Source organism: Phocoena sinus, chromosome 3 (assembly GCF_008692025.1).
Source record: "Phocoena sinus isolate mPhoSin1 chromosome 3, mPhoSin1.pri, whole genome shotgun sequence".
Lineage (NCBI taxonomy): Eukaryota > Metazoa > Chordata > Mammalia > Artiodactyla > Phocoenidae > Phocoena > Phocoena sinus.
The window spans coordinates 4011528-4033984 of record NC_045765.1 but is presented as its reverse complement, the minus strand read 5'-3'; the positions used below and the strand labels follow the sequence as shown (position 1 = coordinate 4033984).

General features: G+C 59.2%; 1 protein-coding gene across 7 annotated transcripts in view; it reads right to left on the bottom strand.

Annotated features, from left to right (window-relative positions):
- Nucleotides 1–22457, bottom strand: part of KDM4B (lysine demethylase 4B) — a 135519-nt gene that overhangs the window by 45188 nt on the left and 67874 nt on the right. For all 7 annotated transcript variants that reach the window (XM_032625761.1, XM_032625762.1, XM_032625763.1 and 4 more), the window contains 3 exons: nucleotides 13435–13484; nucleotides 9135–9238; nucleotides 4648–4785 (listed from right to left, as the gene is read on the bottom strand). In XM_032625761.1, coding sequence (XP_032481652.1) covers nucleotides 4648–4785; nucleotides 9135–9238; nucleotides 13435–13484 — 292 coding nt within the window. The remainder of the gene's footprint in view (nucleotides 1–4647; nucleotides 4786–9134; nucleotides 9239–13434; nucleotides 13485–22457) is intronic.

The window sequence follows — 22457 nt, the reverse complement described above, 5'->3', positions numbered from 1 at the left end:
TCCAGAAGCCCAGGAAGCAAGGGGTTCATCCACGTGCCACGGGGCTAGGGCCATGTGGTCCAGAACCCTCAGCGGGAGTCCAGGAGGAAGAAATGGGCAGCCCTGTCATCAGGGTGCACTTTCGCAGGAGCTGTTGGGCGCTGGTTTGGGTGTGAGTGTGGATGACGCCCAGCCCCGAGGACGCTCACGGTCCACTCGGGACATGGCGCCCCTCCTACCCATGGGGGCAGGGACCCAGCTCCCTCATACCCCGAACGACCCCAGGATCGGGGGCCTCTCTGCCCACGGGCTTGGTAGAGAACTTCAGATTCCTTGGGGGCAGTCACCTCTCCAACATCTAGATCCTGAAAGAGGACCGGTTCCTACAGAGCAGATACATCGACGCCCTGCAGAGCCCCGGTTCCCACAACCCTGCTGTCGGCCCAGCCCCCCAACCCTTGCCCCGGAGAAGAGAGGCACGTGGAGATAACGTACCCACAGCCCCGGAGGTCCATCCCTCGCTCCCTGTTAAGTGCGGGTCTCTGGCTCTGGCAACAGCTAGCATCTGTCGTGCTTAAGGGACTCCAAAACCCAAGGCTGTGGACCACGGCCACGAAAACTGCCTTTCAGTAGGAAAAGGTGGTGGGCAGATGCGAGGTCTCGCACATATGCCCGGCGGAGAGGAACTAAACTGAGCTGACGAAGCCTCACTACCAGAGTCCGAAAAGTACAGCCGTACTAACCAACCACCCTCTGCGCCGAAGAGAGAAAGGTCAGCCAGGGCCCTCAGCTAGGGCTGATCCTGTCCCCAGGAGACATATGGCAATGCCTGGGGATGTCTGTGGCTGTCACACTGGGGGCTCGTGGCATCGAGGGGGCGGGGCCGGGGAGGCTGCTCCACACCCCACAGCGCCCGGGACGGCCCCCCAGAGAGTGACCTGGCCCCAAGTGTCACAGCGCCACAGGGGGTGGGAGTGAGGGTGGGGAGGGGACCCTGGATTGGGCTGGGCCAGAGTCCGAGGGACCAGGGCCATTTGCACCCAGAGCTCTGCTGGATCCTTATCCATTTCACCCCCTTTGTAGGCGGGGATGGTCGCTGGCCACAAGGAAGGCAAGGCCATTTCCCCGGCGCCGGGGCGGGGACACGGCGGGCGCCCCCCACTGCAGGGCGCGTCAGGCAGGGAGCAGGTGGCCACGAGGCTTTCCTCCTGTGCACAGAGGGCTGATGAGGGTTAGTGTCAGCGATGGGGAAGGAAGACCATCCTGGAGAAGAAACTCTACCTCAACTTGACAGTGAACACAGAGTGCAGACTGCAAGTGGGACGAGCGTGCTGTGCTCAGCGGAGAGGGTGGGAGAGGGCAGCCCTCTGCAGCCTCTGTCAGGTAGACGGGGACCAGAGGTGCTCCTTCCAAGGCGCTCTGGCAAGAGGCCACAAGCCTATTTTCTCCAGAGTTTTAGAGCCAGGAGGATGCTGGGCGCCCCTGTGGCCTGCAGGGCAGACCTGAGCCCGAGGGCTGGGCACCCTGCCCACAGTGGGGAAGTCGGGTGGGCTCTGCAGGGGGCCAGCAGTGGCACATCGGCATTTGGCCTGGCCTGCCGGGCACCAAAGCCACCAGCGCCCTCCCTGGACCCTCCGGAACCTCCAGAGACAGTGGCTGGGAGCCAACCTGCTGGAGGGAACAGCCCCTCTGATGCCGGAGACTCTGTGGGCTACAAAGAAAAGAGCAAAGGAGGTGACCTTCAGCCCTGACGGGCTGGAGCCAGAGCGCCTGCACCCTCGATTCTCTAGACCAGGGACTGCAAACTTCCTAGCAAGGACCAAACGGCAAATATTTTCCACTTTGCAGGCCAGACGGTCCTGTTACAACTACTCAATTCCACCGCTGTAGGCAAGCAGCCCTGCAGGGCACGTGAATGAATGGGCGCATCTGTGCCAATAAAACTATTTATCAAAGTGAAATGTGAGTTTCATCTAGTTTTCAATTGTCACACACTCTTCCTTTGATTTTTTTCTCCCCCAGCTCTTTAAAAATCTAAATATCATTCTTTTTGCAGACCATACAAAAATAGTCGACCTGCCAGGTTTGGCCTGTGGGCCCCCGTTTGCCGACCCTGCTCTAGAAGAAAGAACAGGAACACCTGGAATTTACACAGGCTGGCGAGCGTGAGAGCTTAGCCTTTAATGCGTCAGCAGAGGGAGAATGACAGAAACAGACGGTGCGGGGAGTGAGGGGCTCGCTGGGTGCCTGAAGAGGTAACGAACCAACAAGTACAGAAGTCTCTAGAATCTGGGAAGTGGACGTTCTCCCCCTTGGCTGCATTCCGAGGAATGTGCTGGAAGGGGATGCAGACGGGACGGGGCACTCAGGCTGCAGGGAGAGGCCCCTGCTCAGCGGGAAGGGGCCCTGGGTCCCCCCGTGCCCCACCCCACCCCCCTCCCTTAAGTCCACAGGCCCAGCACCCCGGGAACCGAACAGTCCCCTGCCGCCAATGCCCTCAGCTTGTCACCTGCGAGGCCAGGCGCCTGGCGGCCTCTCCAGCCCAGACTCGTTACGGGGGCAGCGGAGCTTGGAGGTCTGGACCTGCTGTCCCGTTCCACCACCGAGAGGCCTGGAGGCTGACATCAGGTGGCAACGGACGGGTGCCCCGTGGCCAGTGGCCACTCCTGGCAGAGGCCGCTGGGCACCCCAGAACCCGGGCCGGCTGAGAGCGACGCTTGTCACTTGTTCAGTAATTTCGCGCCCCGCTGCCTGGCGATGTGAGTGTGGAGCCCCATCTAAGGCTGCGCTTCCCCAGTGCCACTTGTTTGTGAACACATGGCTGAACCCAAAATTGCTTTTAATATCCGGGCAATCCCCGCCGGCCCCGCAGCAGGGTCGGCTCCAGCAGCGCCTCCAGGACCAGCCCCGGGGCCAGGCTGATAACTCAACTGCACAGAACTCCCTGCAAACATACCCCTGTGGATCTAAAGGGACAGTCCTGACACCCCCGCCTCTCCTCTTGCAGCGAAGCCAGAGGCTCTGCCGAACACAGTCCCCCCCCAGTTTCCTGAATTAAGTATAAAAAGCCCAGCACTTTAAATCCGGGGCACCTCTCCAGTCTTCCTGGCTACAGAACCCATTTCCTTTTCTCAACTGCACTGACACAGCGAAGTTAGAGAAACAGATCATTAGAAAGACAGAGACGAGCGAGCCCATCTAGACCGCGCTGCCCAGTGGAGACGTGACGCAAAGCCACCTGTGAAGCTTAATTTTCTTCATCTTAATTTTTCACCCCATTCAAACGTGGAAAGAAGCAGGCGACATTTGCTTTAAGGATGGATCTTGTTTAACCCCACCTGTTCAAAAGCATCAGTCTGTAACCCCCCTGAACACCCTCTTTGCCAGGTGCCCTGCCGTGGACTCGGGGTGTTGCATGCCACCGGCTCCCCTCCACTCGTCACGACGCCCGATCGTCACGGCCTAGACCCTCTTTTGCAAGGGTCCAAGGTCTGGGAAACACTGAAGGAATCAGGATCCGGGCTCCAAGTCCTCCGGGTCCACACTGCTCCCACTTCCGGGCCTGGGAGAAACCCACCATCTGTCCCAACCCTGGGTCCTAACTCATAACGGCTGAGAAATTCCACGGAGGAACCCCAGGGCTCTGGCTTGGGAGGCTGGTAGGAAGCTCAGCAGGAGAGGCCTCTCCTGTCCCATGACCCAAGTACCACAGTGGATGCTTGTGAAGAGCCGGGCCCCCTTTTGCAGTGGAGAGAAGGTTAAAGGGACTGAAACCTGAGAGCCGGGGCCGCTTGGTCTGAGCCCAGCTCAGAGCTGGGCAGAGCTCGCCGGCTTCCTCCACGGCACCCGTGGTACCAGTCTTGGGTAGAAGGCCCCTGGTCCCGGCAGCCAAGGAAGGGCTGGGCCTGCTGCCTGCCCGACAGCCCTCCCAGCAGCTTCTCCCTCCCAGGGCCCTGCCCAGTGCTCAGCCGCTCCCTGGACTCGCCACTACGGGGCCTCGTGCCCCCAAAGCTGCCCGTCAAAACCACAGACAGGTGAGTGCAGGAGAAAAGGAATTTGAGAACAAGCGCTTGGCTCAGATGTCAAGTCTGTTGGCCAATAATCGGCCCTCTGGGACCAGAACGGCAAATTACTGAGGAAAATCAAAGGAGTCTTCCGGCCTTTCAGTGACCTCTCAATGTGGATAGCGAGGCAGCAGGAAGCCCTCAGGCTCGAGCGCAGGGTCTGCTCTGCCAGGGTTCTGCGCCCTCTCTCTCTCTCTCTCTCTCCCCTTGTCTTTCTTGCACCCTGCAGCAGAAAAGCCCAGATGGGGAAGCTGGAGGGGGGCAAAGGCGCTGGGGCCCAAGCAGACCCCATGCCCGGCCAGGTGGCCTCCAAGGGGTCAACTAACAAGGAACAAATCTTCCCTGATCCCCAGACAATGGGGAACACGCCTGGGGTCTGCCAGGAGGAGGGGAGACCCGACCCCAGGCCTGCCCAGACTCCCTTCCCCTGCCTCCAGGTGAGGAGCATTCTGGGGACAAGTTTGCTGAGGACCCAGAAACAGACCCTTATGGAGAATCCCAGCCTCTGGTCGAATGTAAACGGCTGCCACCCAGGCCCCGGGCTGGCTGAGCAGGTGGGAGCCGGCCCCCTTCAGACCCTTCCCCAGGGTCTGCGGGCACTCACCTGGGTGGCCACCTTGCCGTAATCAATCCACCGCAGGGTGGCAAAGTTGGTAGATTCCGCGCAGTTGAATCCGTGGTTGAATCCGGCGTGGTAGCCGTAGGGGAACGTGATCATGAACTCCCCAGCCTCCTGCGTGATCTGAGGGGCAAGAGGCCAACAGGTGAGGGGCGAGGCCCGACACAGGGCATCACGGGCTGATGGCAAAGCCACAAGAAGCCACCGAGGAGCACAGCAGGGGGACGTGGGCTCGAGGGCGTCCCAACAAGTGCCAGGGGGCCTGACTTTAGGAGCCAAAGGAGCCGGCCAAGTGAGAGGCTGTGGCCTGGTGCTCACATGGCTTGGAGAGTAGGTGAGGCGAGTGGCCAGGGCGGCAACTGGGCTCCCAGCCCCGCTGCTCACTGAGACCCCACTGGGCCCCGAGGGGACAGTCTGCACTCTCCAGACGGGTGAGCAGCAATGCTAGGATTCTAGGTACTTCTCATTTGGCTGGGGGGTCTCCTGCTTTGGGGGTAGGTGGCCTGTCAAGCCTCCATCCACCGTGAGATGTTCCCACACGGCGCCGGGGCTGGCGAGGAGGGCCGGTCGGCACTGGCGGAGCTCGGAGCCCTTGGAGCCCAGGGTGGGTTCGAGCCGGCAGCATGGTGCCCAGCCCTCGTGCGAGGAAGGCGCAGGCCCACCCCCAAAACGTCCCCAGAAGCTGGCCTAAGTGGCCCCGCCACCGTGAGTAGAGAATCTGTCCACTACATCCCAAGACATGGGTCCTTCCAAGTGAGGGCAAAGAGACTGAAGCGACACGTCAGTGGGCCGGGAGGACACGTGTCAAGGTCATGACACTGCAGGACGAGCGCGTTTCCAGGCCTATTCAAAATGGTCTGGTCCAGCCTCTGCGACGGAGACCCCAAACCAAGAAGTTGGGCGTGAGGGACCAGGGTGGGGGACCCACAGTGATGCCAGACAGAGGCTTCCAGAGGTGCCAGCCCAAGGCCTGGAGAAGGAGGCTGCAGCCTCCTCCCCGGGCCCCTCCCCACTCTGCACTGACTACCCCCGGCCATCAGCAAGCGCTCCAACAGACCAGTGCTCCGGCAGACGGATGACAAATAGCAGCGGCCACCATCCCCACTCGCTGTGTCCCGGGACGTGAGGCGGGGCTGCTGGACTAGAGGCTGTGACGCGGGAGCGACCCTCTGGGGTCAGGAGGGCCAGTCTTCTCCTAGGCTAAGCACGTGGTGCACATCAGGTTGTCTGGAGTTCTGAGAACGGGGCCCCAAATGCACCCGCCCCCCCAACCCTCGACGATGTTTCTCTCTAGGGTTTCAGACACGGACCGCGTTGCCCATGCTCTGCGTCTGGCCTCTTCCGCTCGGCACATCCTCGGGGTTTATCCGTCCCGCTGGGCACGTGGGTCGTCTGCTCCTTTTCGTTCCTAAAGGGGTCTCCTGCTATGAGGATGTGTTGCTATTTGCTCATCTAGCCTCCTGCTCACAGGCCTGTGGCTGTTCCTGGTCTGAGGCTCTGTGAGCAGAGCTGGGGGCACCTGTGGATTCATCTTCTCCCGGTGGTTGCTTGCACTTCTCCGGAGTAAACAGACTCCGGATGGGGCACCGTGGGGCCCCAGGAAACTGCCCAGCGGCTCTTCGCAGTGGCCGCCCGTGTTGCACCCACATGGTGGGAAGGGCAAGTTTCCCCGCGCCCTCGGCGGCATATGGGGTATGGGGTATTCGCACGCAGTGGCCCCGTGGAGTGGGTGTGATGCTCCGGCCCCCTCCCTGAGGTCTGTAGATGCCGCCCACTGCGTCCTGCCGGCGCCTGCACACGCCTCCTTCTGCAAAGTGTGTCTGCTCAAGCCTTCTGCCCCACTTAGAGGCTCTTCACCACTCTGTCGCTGATTTGTAGTTTTCGGGGCCTGCTAATAACCCCAGAGAGAGGAGCAGAAATCGCTGGATTCATTTAAGTAACCAACGAGGAGTCAAACCCTGGCAGGGGAGGGTGGGTGGCAGGAGGTGGCGACCGGGGGTGGGGTGAGGTGGAGGTGGGGAGACTTCCAGAAGCCAACCACAGAGTCAGAGATCAATCAAAACTGACGTAGCCTGGAGAAAAGCCAGTCCTTAAGAACACGGAGATATCTTTCTTTTCAAATAATGAATTGTACCCATCAAGGGAAGTCAGTGTGCATTAAGTAATATTTTTAAATTCCTGTCCAAGTGACAGCCGCATGCGGGGACGAAGCGACGGCAGAAGATGGGGGAGGAGGGGACATGCAGTGTCCCCAGGGCCCAGCGGCCAGCATCCTCGTTCTCAGGAAGGGTCCCCTGGGCCAGCTTCTGCTGCAGGACTCGGAGCCTCATCAAATGAGATAAATAAAATTCGGGTTTAGGGATGTGCTTTTAAATGCAATTACTGATGTTCTTATCCTACTTCAGCTGATTCTGTAAAGTGCTGTCTCGCTTTCCAGAACGCCTCCGTGCGTGCGCTGGCCTGCTTGAGCCTCAGGGACGCAGCAGGGTCCCCGTCACCGAGCTGGAGCCCCCGTGGGGAGAGGCACACTGAGGGCCTGGTCCCCCGCCCGATCCGGCCCATAAATCAAGGCCCAGAACAGGAGATGTGCTCACTTAGAGCAACAAGGAGATTATGTCCCTGTCAGAAAATCTACATCCTGGTGGCTCCATTTCAAACCCACGGTTGTCTGTCCTCCGTGTCACCACCGTCAACATTATCCCAACGATAAATCAGAGGGCGCTTGGGATGACGAATAGGCCGTGACGCAAAGCAATCAGTAGTGGAGGGAGCGCCAGCCCCAGACGCCAGTCACAGAGGAAGCCCGGCGGTCGGCTGCTTGTGCGAGCTCTCCAAGAATAAATGAGGAAGTCCGTGGCAGATCACAGAAATACACACTTTTAATTATTAAAAAGCTCTGCTATCGATCTGCTTTTTCTTCTAGAAGTAAATACCATTACAAAGATTTATAAGCGGAGTGCGGGGCGTCACTCTGAAGGCCGCCAGGAATTCAGATGAGGGGCTCCACGTGGAGCCTGACGCCGCAGGGCCCGGAGCCTGGTCCTGAGGCCGGCGGCCCACGGAGGGCTCCCTGCTGCTGGACAAGGGCCTTGGGACGAAGCTCTGTCTGGGCCCCGTGGGCAGCCGCTGTGGCTGCGGAGCCCGGCCTCTCTCCAGTCACCAGCGGCCCCTCTGGGCCAGGAGGCCGCCGCTGCCTTGGGTCACGCTCTGGCATTTCGTATACAAGCTGCAGGGCCACACTGGCACTGACCCAGGAGAACGAGGGAGCCCGCCAGCTGACTCCTGCGACCCGCATCCCTCTCCAGGAAGCACCACTCTGGAGAACGTCCGCGACAAAGGGACGGGAGAGCAAGTACCTCTCACTTCCGTGAGCAATGCCATGATCTGTCTGCGAGGCTCCTGGCAAAGAATGATGTTCCAACCAGAAGACGGGGGCAGGTGGGGTGGGTGCGAAGAGGGAAGCATGGAAAGCTGCGTTTCTCAGAGCGAAATAGCCCACTACCTAATAAGCGTGAGCAGCAGCTGCGGCCCCGATAGAAAGGCGAATCCCCGATCTGTGTGCTGATGCTGCAGGCGGTCTGACTGAAACGTCAGAACAATTTCTGACCTGCTGACACCCTTGGCCAGAGAGAGGCACGAAGGTCCGCCCCCAGAACTCGCTCCCGCGCCTGACGAAGCACTCTTCGGGGAAACCTGCAGAAGCCGGGTTCCCGGACAGTCCCCTCTGCCCCCTGCCCTCGGTGCCACGGCCCACACGCCTGTCCGGTAAGTTCCGGGCACAGGCCTCTCGCCTGGACCCACGCAGGGACCGAGGCGCAGACTCCCCCGTCCAGGAGGGCTGTCTGCGGGGAAGGACTGGCCTGGAGTGACGACAGCTGGGCCCACTTCCGGGGCAGAGGCGGCCTGGCCCCGGTGCTCAGCCCCCGCCCGCCCGCCCTCCGTAGGCAGTGGGGTCCCTGCCAACCCGGCTCCCAGCGTGGCCTCACCCCTCACAGCCCCAGGCGGACCAGTGGTGCAGCCTCTGGAGCAGGAAACTGCATGAGTTCACAGCCTTCACGCTGCGAGGGAGCCAGGCATTTCATTTCTAAACAGGTATTTGCTCTCTCAAAGGCGTCTGCCCGGGCACGGGTGGGCAGGAAGGGACTCCCACGGGGAGTGCCAGCTCCTCAGCGCTTCCTGCCGGGTCAGCAGGAGCTGCCCCAACCATCCACTCCCCAGCCCGGCCCGCAGAACCTGCCGACATTCGGGTCTGGGCGGGAAGGAAAGTCAAGGCCCCTCCTGACGGCCCCTCTTCCATCCTCACTCCCCACCCTGGAAGAGCTGGAGGCTGACGGCCCTGCCCTGGCTTGCCATCGTCCTAGAACCTTCTCCAGGGTTAAGACGCCAATTTCCTGGGGCACTCGTGGTCACGAGGGCACAGGGCCCAGAAGCCCCTCCACGAGCAAGGTGGTCTGTGCCCAGCCCCTACGTACCCGGCTGAATGGGATCCCATACTTCTTGAGGATGATGGGCGAGATGAGGGTCATCTTGTGCCGAAGGAAAGCGTCGCAGCCCTGGGAGCTCCCGGGGAAGAAGCCTAGAGCAGAGAAGACCAGCATCAGCCTGGCGGGATGGGGCGGGGCCTGCCCAGCGGGACGGGGCGGCGGGGCAGCCGGGACACCTCTCTCCGGGCAGCCCTTTCCTCCGAGGCCCCGAGGGAACGAAACACACAGGGGACTGCGGGACGGGGTCCTGGGTGACGAGGGGCGCACCCACAGCACACATCCGCGGTCGCAGACAGGGTGCGGCTGCCCAGAGACTGCCACCCACCCCGAGCTCCCCCCAGACAAAAGCCACTGCATTGCTTCCACACGGTCACTCGGCCACGTGAGAGCGCAGCCTGGACACAAGACAGGGGAGCTGCTGCTCTTGACCAGACACACGGTTGAGTGGGGTCCCCCACCACCCCCCAACACTGACGAGTCCGCAACAAGGAGGGGGGCCGCCTGAGTGGCGCAGGCTCTCCACCCACGTGGTCCCACCGCCACCAGGCAGGTGAGGACACGGAGGCCCGGGAGACAACCCGCCCACCCTCGGCCCCAGACACACGGGGCCAACGCAGGCCGCGCCCACAGCCCCTAACCCTCTGTCTGTGCTCACAGCCCCTATGCTCTCTGCCCCACGTAACTAATTTACAACAGGGATAGCCTCCGCGAGCCTACGGAAAGCCCATCATCAGCTCTACCTGCCCAGAAACCGTGCTTCACTAACGCAGCTCAGGGACGTTCCCACATCGCCTGTTGGCTGAAACTCAAGTCAATGACACGTGTCTCGTGGTTAAGAAAAAGCCTGTCCCAGGTTCTGCCCATGGTGGCCAGGCGCCTCAGCTCAAACCCGCACGGAGAGTGGGCACAGGAGGGCTGCCGCACGGCTCCTCGAGGTGTGGGGTAAGTCCCCACGGCAGCAGCACCAGCACGCACTCCTGAGCAGCCAGCTCCCTCTGGGGCTGATCCCCAGACGCAGGCAGCCGCAGGACCCTTCTGGAAGCCGATCCAGACCGGGCCCAGCCTCCAGGCCAGCGCGCACCCTCGACAGGCTGCTGGGTAAAGAGGGCACGTGTGTGTGTACGTGTGCGTGTGTGTGTATGTATGCACGTGCGCACCCGCGTGGCCCCACCCACACGCCAAGGTGGGAAGAGGCTCCTAACCGCAAGGACACAATGGCAAGGCTCTGGAAGGTGCCGGGGCTGACTGAATCCAGCAACTCTGCCCTGCACTGAAAGCGTTTCAATTAGAGTTACGGCTGCCTGCCGCCCGGCCCGCCGGCCTCTCTGCAGTTCCTCTTTTTAATGCACAGTTTAAGTGGCTCTCATTAAAGCTCTAATAAAGAAGCACATTTTAAGTGATTAGCACCAATAACGCGCCCACACATTAATGCTCTCCCCATGGGCCGCACAACTCCCCCAGCGAGCCCATTCGGAGCACGGCTATTCATTTTCCATATTCATCGCAAGCCCATTCCACCCATCTCAGTAATGGAGCCCCTGACGCACACCCCCAAAAAGTCTGGAAGGGACGCCTAGGAGGGCAGTGAGTCACTTGCCCTGGAGCCTCCCCCATCCTTCCTCCGAGGAGGGGAGAGCAGTCCTGAGTGAGGGGCTGCAGAGGAAGCAGGAGGCTCCCGCCCCTCCTCCAGAGCTGACAGCCCCTTTCCTGAATTCCAGGAGCCGTTTGACTTAATGAGTCTGGATTTTTCAAGAAGCAAGGACAGGGCGGCCTCCCTGCTAACCGACTCTTCCTCTCCCAGCCCCGGCCACTGAGCCTCCCTCAGATGCCCAGGAAGCGAGCCAGCATCCAGGTCGGGGCATCAGAAAGGACCCGGCAGCAGCTCCGGCCACGGGAACGGAGCACAGGGCGAGCTCCAGGGAGAGCGGCTGTGGCACTGTCTGGGGTTGGCGGGGGGGCCCCAGAGGATCCTGCATCCGGCTTCTCTTGCTTCTCTAGTTGGCGCTCCGATCACCCAAAACTTTTCTAGTAGAAAAGGCATACTGAGGGAGAACAGCCGGGCATGGCTAAGTGCAACCCCCTCTGAACAGGAAGAACAGAGAAGCTGCAGGCAAGTCCCGGGGGTGTCACGGACGTGGTCCCCAGAGAGCGCCCGCACTGATCCCCGTGGCTCTCTGCAGGTATGGGGGGCTGAACAGTGGCCCCCAAGACGTCCATGTCCTGATCCCCGCAACCTGTGGAAGGTCCCCTCAGTGATAAGAGGAACTCTGCAGACGGGATAAAGTTCAGGCCCCTGAGATGGGGATGGGCCTGAACCACCCAGGGGGCCGGTGTCATCCGGAGGGTCCTTATAAGAGGGGGTCAGAGGGACACTCGACCACAGACCAGGGAGACAGAAATGAGAGTGACGCGGCCCCACGCCCAGGATGCAGCTCCTCCGAAAGCCATAGAAGCCAGGAATCGGGTTCTCCTCCGGGGCTTCCTGAAGGAGCCAGCCCTGCGGATGCCTTGATTTTTAGCCCCTAGAGGCTCACTGTGGACTTCTGACCTCCAGAAGTGTAAGAAAATAAATCTGTGGGGTTTTTTTTTTTTTTTTTTTTTTTGGGGTACACAGGCCTCTCACCGCTGTGGCTTCGCCCGTTGCGGAGCACAGGCTCCGGACGCGCAGGCTCAGCGGCCATGGCTCACGGGCCCAGCCACTCCGCGGCATGTGGGATCTTCCCGTACCGGGGCACGAACCCGTGTCCCCTGCATCGGCAGGCGGACTCTCAACCACTGCGCCACCAGGGAAGCCCTGTGGGGGTTTTTAATTAGGTTTTTTTGAGTAGTTTAAGGTTCACAGCAAAACTGAGGGGATGTGTGTTGTTTTAAGCCACTGAGTTTGTGGTAACTTGTTACATCAACAAGAAGCTAATACAATAGGAAAAGACATTTTAAATTTGCATTTTAAAAAACATAATGGGAACAAAATTAATTCGGTTTTATTTTCGAGCTCAGTAAGTAAGTTAAATCAGCCTTTGCCATGCCCGCCTGCACTGGAATTTCTCCCGGGAGAAGCATGTCCGTGAGAGCGGCTCCAGCCCTGTCCATGAGGTCAAGGTCCCAGCTTCCAACAGAAAAGGTGACATGACAATGGCCTCTGCAGAGGAACTGGGCCCGGGGGCACCTGCTCAACTCACCTGACGGCCTCCCTCCCACCCGGGACTCTGTCGACCCCGCCAACCCGCTGAGAGAATCTGTTGGGCAGAAAGATGGGCCGCTCCCACCCCCAAGTCAAGTGCAGGCAGGGAGGCGCCCACAGAGGCCAGCAGCCGGCTGGCAGGGAGCCTCACCAACACCAGGCCATGGCTTCGGACGGTTCTGTGGCCACCTGGGGGTGCCAGCTGCCTACTGCTGCCACGGGGGTCGCGGTGGCCTGAGGCCCCATGCTATCTGCGCGGCAGACTCTCACCCTCACCCAGGTGCTGCCTGAGAGGGAGGGGCTGTTCTTGGCTGCACAGCGAGGGCCCGCCCGCTGGGCCAGTGGGGTCTGTGAACGTCTGTCCAGGCACTGACAGCCGTCCGCCCTCAGGACACGGGTCTCCGTGGGGACAAGACAGGTGCGAGATGAGAGCGATGGGGGGCACAGCCCGGCCCCCCATCGGGGCACACAGAGGCCTCTGCGCCCCCTAGCCTGGGTGTCTGGCTTGTCTCTAAGGATCCCATGCCCTGAGGGCCGGCCTTTACCCGGGTGGTCAGAGCCCCAGACGCAGCCCGGGACCCTCTCCGACAAATCCTGTCAGCCCAAGAGGCCCTAGCGAGGGTCTCAATCCAGGTGGTGGAGGGAGCCTGGGTGACCCAACCCTGCACGGGATTAGCAGATGGCCCTGCAGTCCCCATGTGGCCACACGGAACAGGTGCGGACCTCCAAACTGGACTTCTCGTGTTCTAGACTGAGCAAAGAGTCCATAAAGACAGAAAAGGGTGGATGCAGCACCAGGTGCTGGGGGGCAAGGGGAGCACGGGCTGCCCCCAGCCGGCAAAGCCTGCGGTCCTGTCCCGAACTCTGGGCCAAGAGGCTAGAAAATAAGAGTGTTGAAGCGACGGCATCCGTGTGGCTTTCGTGAAGTGACAGACCCACAGCGGGGGTCCACGACCTGACCGCCAGGGAAGGGAGTGGAACACAGCCAGGACACCTGGAGCACGTCACCCTCCGGGACACCAACCCCCAGACAATAGCGTGAAGCCGGGGAGGGAGAGGCCGCCAGCCCACCGCCCACCCTGGCCCCAGTGGGCCCCAGGCACCTACCGATTGCCAGACGCTCCAGGCGCTTGCCATGCTCTGGGGGGATGGCATACCTACGAGAGAAGGGAGGCACGTCAGAGGGGAGAGCGTGTGGCCACTGCACAGCTGAGGGCCCCAGGAGACACGCGGGCCCGGCACAGGGCAGAGCCGGGCGGCTGCGGTCGGCGTAGGGGAGGGGCTGTCAGTGTCGGGGGATGCCACACGGATGGGAAGAGGGGTGAGGTGGAGGCCCAGGACCCAGGACTTGGGGGGCAGTGACACACCCTCGGAATGCCAGGAGTGGAGACATTCCCAGTTAGGCGGCTTAGAAAGCAAAGCATAAAGTAAAGAGCACTGGATTGGAACCAAGGAGGACGACGGAAGCATCCCGGGCTGTCCCCCCAGCCCCAGGAGCCGAGGGGAAAGAAGCTTCAAGAAGGAGCAAGACTTCACTCGTCACCCACTTTCATAAGCTGTATTTTCACACGTTCTTACATTTGAAAGATGACTGCGGCTCTGTCATAAATAAAAAAAGATGTAAGGTGAAAGTCTGCAAACAGATGAAGCGAGAGTGTCACCCGCTGATGCGAGCCAGCGTGTCGGGATACCAGAACGCTTTCCTGGCAGAGGGCTGTGCCAGGAGAGACAGCCAGGGGCCAAGGGTCCAGAAGCCCCAACCCAACCGACGTGCCACCCCCAGACCACCCGAGGGCACTTGGGCAAGATGGAAACCTCCAGCTTCTTTTTTTTTTTTTTTTGGCTGCACCACAAGGTATGCGGGGATCTTAGTTCCCCGAACAGGGATCGAACCCTCGCCCCCTGCAGTGGAAGCACAGAGTCTTAACCACTGGACTGCCAAGGAAGTCCAGGAAACCTCCATTTTCAAGCAAAGGCGGGGCATGGTAGGGCCACTGTCCAGAGGAGGAAGGAGGGTGGTAAAGTGTCCAACGGTAGAGCTACTAGAGCATCCGAGTCCCGTCCCATCTGGGAGAAACTCCAGGATCCGGCAATCCTGCCCCCTGGGAACACTGGGCCGCGTCTGACACATTTCTAGTTGTCACGACTGGGGGAGTGGTCCTGGCATCGAGGGGGTGGGGGAGGGATGCTGCTCCACACCCCACAGCGCCCAGGATGCGCCCTAGTAGAGAATGACCCACCCGATGTCAGCAGTGCTGCAGGGGACGGGGACCGTGCTCCAGAATCACAATGGCAATCTCTGGAATTCTAGAACGAGTCCACCGGAGGATGTTCCCCACGGCTGCGCCCTCCCCCCCCACAGGGCAGGAAGCCAAATGGGGAGGGACACGGAACATGGAAGATCGCCCAGGCTCAGGAGCTGGCTGAGTCCACTCCAGCTGAAAGGTTTATCGTTACTTTTAATAAAATAAAAGGGGCAAGGGTAGGAGATAAGGTGAACATTGTGCTGTCTCTAATCGAACAGGATAAAAATAATTAATTTCTGGGCATGTTTCACGGCCCTGGAGGTGGCCGTGGCACCTTTAATTCTGCTGTCGTTAGAGAATTGCCCATTATCTGGACAAAGAGGAGGTGACTTCTTTTTAAATGGCCTTTTATCACTTACATAAAGATGATAAAAATTAATCCCAATCCAAAGCACCTCTGTGGGATTAAGGTCCCCCCACCAAACAGGGAAATGAAACATTCCGTCCCTTCTGGGAAGATGCCCGAGGACAGAAAGGAACTTATGGCTCCAAGGCTGTGATGATTAACGCAGTATCGCCAGTCTACAATGCTGCTTTCACTTAATTACAGCCTGTAATTGGGAGTTGTAAAGATAAGATTAATTGAATCTGGTGGATGTTAAAAGTTTAATACATTGGAACGTGGCTCCTCTGTTATCGGAAAGTACAAACTGCAGGACACTGGGCTGAGTGTTCAGAAGAGCAGCCCCTGGAGAGATCAGACAGGACTCGTGGACGGGAAGCCGGCAGCCATGGGGGACGTCTGGACTCCGACGGCCACGAGCACGCTGCGCCTCCCACGGCTTGGAACGACCCGGCGACAGCCTGGGAGATGCTGAGAGGCCCCTGTGCTCCCCCAGCCCACATCCAGGGACTCAGCAAGCTGAAAACCTTAGACTTCAGGGGGAGGCGGGCAGAACTGGGGTCCTGGCCCTTAACGAGACAAGCGCTGACCGTGGGCCGTCCATTCAAAGGAGGCAGGGAGGGCGGTAGAGGCTCCATCTGTGCAGTTGTAACGGCTCCCCGAGTTCCGCTGGCCTGCCAGCGATGCGGGCGGCAGGTGCCCACAGAGCCCCCTCTCTGCCATGGCCCTCCCCTCCGGGGCCCCAGGCAAGCCCAGAGCAATGGAGGCCCAGGTGAGCCGGCCTCCCAGCAGGGCCGACATTCACCACTGAAGGAGAAGTCCCCAGACAGAGGGGCCCCCGTGGCAGAGCCTGGCATAGTCTCCAGCCTGGGGCCAGGGCGCGCTAACCTTGTTACAGCCCCGCCTGGCGTCACACCACTGGGTCGGGGCATCCCTGACTCTCAGGCTTGGCTCTGGGAGGAAAAAAAAGAAGGCAAAGCAGCTCTTTGGGTTGAGCAGGGCTGCTCGCTAACTCTCGAAGTAGGCAAGCATCTGTCTGGCCATTAGTGAGCAGGTTCTGGGGCCGTAAAACAGAGTCGGTTTTACTGGTCGTCAATATGGGGGCAGTTTGTCTTGCTCCCTGGGAACTCCGTCCCCATCACAAGGTCAAACCTCACGGCCAAAATCAATCTGCTTTGCCTGCCTGTGACCGCAGGCAGCTGCTCTCTGTACGTGGCAGCCCGGGTCGCCTGGGAGGCAAAGGGCGCTTGCACGTTTCCTTGGACAGACGGCCTGCCCGGATCCACGTCCACCTCACGACTGGGCCGGTGCGAGGTTTCCCAGCCGGCGGTCAGCCCTGCCCAAGCCCACACAGAGCCCCCGTGGCTCCCCCATCCCGCTCACTGCCAGCACGAGGCTGGTTTCCCACGTGTCCTGCTACACGGTGGCCGTCTCCTTGGTCCACCAGCCCCCGCCTCCTCCTGGGCTGACCACATCCCACCCCCAGATGGCCCCCGTCACCATGCTCCTCCCCAGGGACTGGGCTGCAGCTGGGTGCCTCCTGGTGGTCAACTCACTCCAGGCCAGCACAGAAGTCATGGCAGAAGAATCTGGACGTGTCGGATACAGGAAAGGGCAGAGCTACTCCCAGAATCCAGGGAGGGATGGGAGGGACAACAGACCAGGGGCTTCAGGGGGCTGAGTCAGAAATGGGGGAAACCCCTTGGGGGAGTCTGCAGAGGGTCGGGCTGCCCACACGGGGTCACGCAGGTCCCTCCGGCCACAGCACACGAGCCCCGGTCCTGAGACCGGCCAGGCAGGCCCCTCTGGACCTTCTCCGCGTATTTTACCAGCCCATCATATGCGCCCCTCCCTCTGCCCTTTCTCTCCTCTGGTCACCGTTTTACACAAAGCACTTCTGGATGACACTCAACCAGAAAGTCGTGGAAAACTCGGCGCTGTCAGCTCGGTGTCCCTGGCAACCGCTCCAGGTGACCCCACAGAGGCTGCAGCAGGACTGGACAGGCTCCATAACTCCGGGTTTAATGTTGTGGAATCGCCGAGGAGGCCGAGAGAGACGAATTCAGGCATCGTTTGCCAGACGCCTTTTTCAGAAAGGCAGTCGTCTGCAAATACCAGGGATTTCGGCGAGAAAATAAAGCAATTTTAGATCCTCTATACAGCCCAGGAGGTAACGGCAGAGGACACGAGACGCATGCAAAGCCACACAATGGTAAAGAGACCATCCCAGTCCAGCAGTTTCACTGTTCAAACGACTGGCTGACGGGAAGGCTTCCCGAGGTGACCAGAGTCCAGAGGCCACGTTCCAGAAGGAAGTGACCCCCTGGTCTGGGGAGAGATGGGAGGGCTGGCCCTGCCAGGTGGGCGTCCCCCTGCCTCTCCTTTCCAGGTTTCTTCTTTCACACTTGACGTCTGGAGTAGTGGATGCACCCCCTCCAATCACAGCCGCCCTCAAAAAGGCAACGTGGAAACCCACACACCTGGCATAGGCCAAGAGGGAGGCCTGGGGCCAGAGCGGCCAGCGATCGCGTCCAAGACCTGCGTCCTGACACGTGTGCAGGGGTCGGACGTGCTTACAGGGGGCCAGGGACGGACTGAGGCTGGACGCTGGAGGGGTGCAACCCTGGCCAGAGGTGGGCATCCTGCGGGCCCCGCTGAGGCCAGGCCGGAGTCCAGTCAAGAAGCTCTGGAAGCCAGGGGGCCGTGGGTGTTGTTTGGGCAGAGGCCTCAGTCCAGCAGGAGGGAGGCTCTTGGGCCCAGAAGCAGAGGTAGTTGAAAGGAAACACGTCTTCTGCGGGCAGGCTCTCGCCTTGGGCAGGGGACAGGCTGCGTCCATCCTCCCAAGACGCTGCCCTGGGAAAGGCTTCCTGTCTGCAGTGGAGGATGCTATTAATGGTGTCATTTTCTTGGTGTTTTGTTTATTCCCCTGGAATGGCTTGATGGATGTGAATAACTATCGGACTATAAAAGCCAGCAAATGTGCTATTTTCTATTGCTCTAAATCATCAAACAAATAAAGTGTGAAACAGCATTTCTGAATATAATTTTCCCCTCTAATGGCTTAGAATTATTATCAAGAACAATGAAAATAAATAAGTAAACGTCTTGTGAGTTAAAAATTAAATGAGTGTGTCAGGAAGAGGAACATGGGCCATCGTGGAGAGCAGGGACCTGCTCGGGGCCATCGGTTCTGCAGAAGAAGCAAGGGGCTTCAGGCCATGCAGGAGCCCGGGCCTCTGGGTGTGGACTCCCACCGCCCAGTGCCCTCTGGCCCAGGGAGTGGGTGTCCGGGACCACCTCCCAGCGGGGAGGGCTGTGCTGAGTGAGGAGTGGGCACCACGGTACCTTGTGCCCAGCTGACCCCTGGGAGGTCCAGGGAGCCCGTGTACCGTTGCCCTGGAATGGCCACATGAGACCTCGGGAGGCAAGGTGGGTGGGGCTGGCCGCTGCCCTTCCTCTCCCGGGCCAGGGACAGACAATGCCAGATGGGCCGCTGCCTCTCAGGCCAGCAAGAAAACCTGTGGTCCCAGGGCAAGTTGTCAAGACGAGGAACGGGACACTCCAGTGAAAGGCATCGCACCCCCGACAGGGCCCGGTTGCTCGGCTGGCCGGCCACCCTGGGCTACACGACCCGTCAGAGTGGACAGAGTTCCCTGTGAGGAGGGCGTGTTGCCACGGTAACGAGGTAATTCCCACACGCTCCCGCCAGCTGCAAGGGTAATGAGAGTTAATGGGGTCCTGACTCTCAAACCCTGCTGCCCACCCCCGAGAGGCCCCCTTGGCCTCTGCCAGGGCCCTGCAGAACCGTTTTGCCTGGAGCCAGGTATGAAGCGCTATAATACGGACTGTATCTGCTCCCCAAGATGCGTGCGACTCTCCTCCGGGTGACAAGAGCACTCAGGACTTCTTCCACCGCCCAGCCTGACAGCTTCCACTGGCATGAGGCTCGGCTCCCCGCCCTTCCTCTCTGCTGAGGAGAGCGTGCCGAGAGCAGGGGTCCAGCCAGGAGCCCTTTGGAAATGTCAGTTCAGCCCGACGCGAGTTGGAGGGTGAGGAAGTTAATTTCACAGTGTCTGCACAAGGCCGGGGCAGACAGGCCCCTTGCCGTTTAACATGCTATAACGACAGCGACGGAAACAAGAAGGCAGAGTCCACGGGAAGTGCCGAGACCACATGTCACGTTGGAGGCCACCTGGCACAAGTGAGCCGCCGGCACGGGCCCAGGAGGCCATGGCAGCTCCGAATGCCAGCGGCCCCCAGCACCCCGTGTGCTGGGCATAGGGAAAAACCGTTTTTACTGCAATCCTCAAACACATGCCCTCTCTAGCCACGCGTCAGTGGGACAGTCCTGGCGCGCTGCCCCGTGGTCTGGGCAGCCAAGCAGAACGAGCTGGTCACAGAGCAGGCTTTCCCTCGCCCCCGAGTTGCCCAGGTGCCATCTCTGTGCTGGTTAGAGATGAGCTGGGCCAGAGCAGCCTCTCGCTCTGCTCCTCCGCAGGGAGGAGTGAAAGGGCCCAGAGAAGCACAGTCACAGGCGGTCTCCCCTAATGTGATCACCACGGAGACGAGCCACGACACGTCCAGGCACTGCAGGTGCAGCATTTACATTAAATTCCAAACCATTCTGTATAAAAAATTCTTAGGACTGCCTGGTGGCGTGGTGGTTGGGAGTCCAGCTGCCAATGCAAGGGACACGGGTTCGAGCCCTGGTCCAGGAAGATCCTACATGCTACGGAGCAACTAAGCCTGTGTGCCACAGCTACTGAGCCTGCGAGCCACAACTACTGAGCCCACGTGCTGCAACTACTGAAGCCTGTGCACCTAGAGCCCATGCTCCACAAGAGGAACCACCACAGTGAGAAGCCCACGCACCACAATGAAGAGTAGCCCCTGCTCGCCACGACTAGAGACAGCCCGCGCACAGCAACGAAGACCCAAAGCAGCCAAAGATAATAAATTTTTAAAAAAAATTTTTTTTTTTTAGAAGAAATACATTAAAAAAAAAAAAATTCTTAGCCATCCAGGACTAGGAGGGACCTTCCCACCGTCACAGTTCAGAGTGAGGCAGGAGAGGTACTCTGGAAAGTTGGGGGCAAGGCAATCCACAGCACGGTGCTGAAGACACTAGCCAGTGTAATAAGTCAAGAAAAAGATATAAGGGGACTAACAATCAAAAGGGAGGAGACAAACTTTTTCATGTCAAGTAGTATAACCTTCTACCAGGGAAAACTAAAAGAATGAGCTGGTGAATTAAGAACTAAAGAGTCCAGCAAGGATGCAGAATAAAAAAATAAATAAAAATCAACAGACAGCCAGGCTTCCTCTGCACCAGAAAGACATTCACAGAAGACTATAAAACCCACTAAGGTGAACCTATCCCTTGTCTAGCGGTCCAGAGGCAGGAATTCCTCACCACAAACAAAGGCAAACATAAACCTGGGCGTGTGCTGGCCACTGACAGAATCGCAGAGTCTGGTCCAGGAGACGGAAGTGCTCTCTGGGAGGCTGACACTGCCGGGAGATGCAGCCCCTCGGTGTCTCTGTCTGGAGTAGGACAGGGCAACAAACACTCAGGCAGGCCTCAGAGTCGCGGCGGGCTCAGTTCCAGACCACCGCAATAAAGCAAATGCTACAATAAAGCGAGTCACACGAAGTTTTTGGTTTCCCGGTGCATAAAAAAAGTTACGTTCACAGTACTGTACCATACCATAGTCTAACAGTGTGCAGTAACAGCATTATGTCTAAAAAAATAGTGCATATACCTTAATTTTAAAATGCTTTACTGCTGTAAAGTGCTAACCATCATCTGACAATGAAGGGTTGCCACAAACCTTCCATTTGTAAAAAATGAAGCATCTAAGAAGCGCAATAAAACAAGGCATGCCTGTACAGCAAAAAAAACCCTTGCCCCTGCCCACATCTTTCAGTAAAGGAGGTAACAGGTGTGACTGTGACATCGCCAGGTGACTCCAGGTACACACGTGGCAGGACTAGTTTGTCAGATACGAGCAGGCCTCATCATGACAGTTCAAACGTGAAAGACGGACAACTAACAGTCACGCTGATGGCAGGGTTAAAGGGGCACAAATGGTCACCCGGTACCAGGCTGGAGAAATAAAAGATGTTAGAAAAAGCAGACAGGCTCGTTCTTGAAACACGAGGGAGCAGGTCCGAAGGCCGAGTAGGACAGCCCTGGGACCACCAAGATACCCCACAGTCCACTGCCCCACTGGGAGGGGAGGAAGAAGAGCTGTCACCTGCCCAGTCTGCCCGGGAGGGGAGGTTGCAGGGCACCTGGCCCAGGGGAAGAAGGGGAGACTGAGCCCTTTCCTAAATACTCAGGAGAGCAATCCAGCCTGGTGGGGTGGGTCCCCTCTGCGTCCCCCCCATCCCGTGCACCCCAATCTGGCCACCACTGCACAAAGGAGCTCGACCTGGGTGGCATGGCTCCCTCCCTGAGAGCGACTGAAACTGCCTGACAGCAAAAGGATGCCTGCCCTGTTTCTACCAGGAAATCCCATCTCACCCTCCGAGGAGGCTGTTCTGCGGGGGGCCGCCCCCCTCATTTGTCCAAGTGCCGGGGCCCTTTATGTGACAGATACGAACACTTGCTGGGGAGATAGGATCAGCCCAGGACCAGGGTGGCTTGTCTCCAGGATAGAACCTTATTGAGCTGTGGTGGTTTTATCTTTAATGGATCGTTTTACGGGACAATAGGTGATGGAATTTGGTATCTCACACCAGCAGTGTCAATGATTTCAAGTAATGACATTTTTATTGAAACGTGCAAGAGATAAACAGAGTCCAGGGAGCATCCACTCAGAGAAAATGGGGCGTCTCAGATGGGGATGCCAGCTGACGGGGATGCCAAAGGACCAGCCTGCTGGCAGGACTAGGTGCTCTGCAGCCAGAGGGGCCGCCCAGGCTTCTCAGGGGGCTGGGGAAGGGGGGACGGGCCCTGGGCTCCACGCTCGCTCGCTCACAGGCTGCCCCCACCTCCCCGAGGTTCCCAGGGAAACGGAGTGGGTGAGCATCCTGAAGGCCCCCCAGCTCTAGGGCCCGGTTCACGGGAGCCCATAAGCCCACTTTAATTAAGGAACAGACTTTACAAGGTGAGCAGTGTTGAGCTGCAATGAAATGCTGAAGTGGAGGTACCTGATCCCTGGCCCGGGGTTTATTTCAGGCCCGTGAATTCTTTTTGTTATAAGACAGGACCGAAAATGCCAAGTCACGTGTGGTCTGGGTTTTGACGTTGCTTTTGAAGCTGTGGGGGGCGCTTCTCAGGTGAGGTTTTAAAAGGCAGGCGGGGGCTTCCCTGGTGGTGCAGAGGTTGGGAACCCGCCTGCCAATGCGGGGGACACGGGTTCGAGCCCTGGTCCAGGAAGTTCCCACATGCCGCGGAGCAACTAAGCCCGCGAGCCACAACTACTGAGCCTGCGCTCTAGAGCCCATGAGCCACAACTACTGAGCCTGCGCTCTAG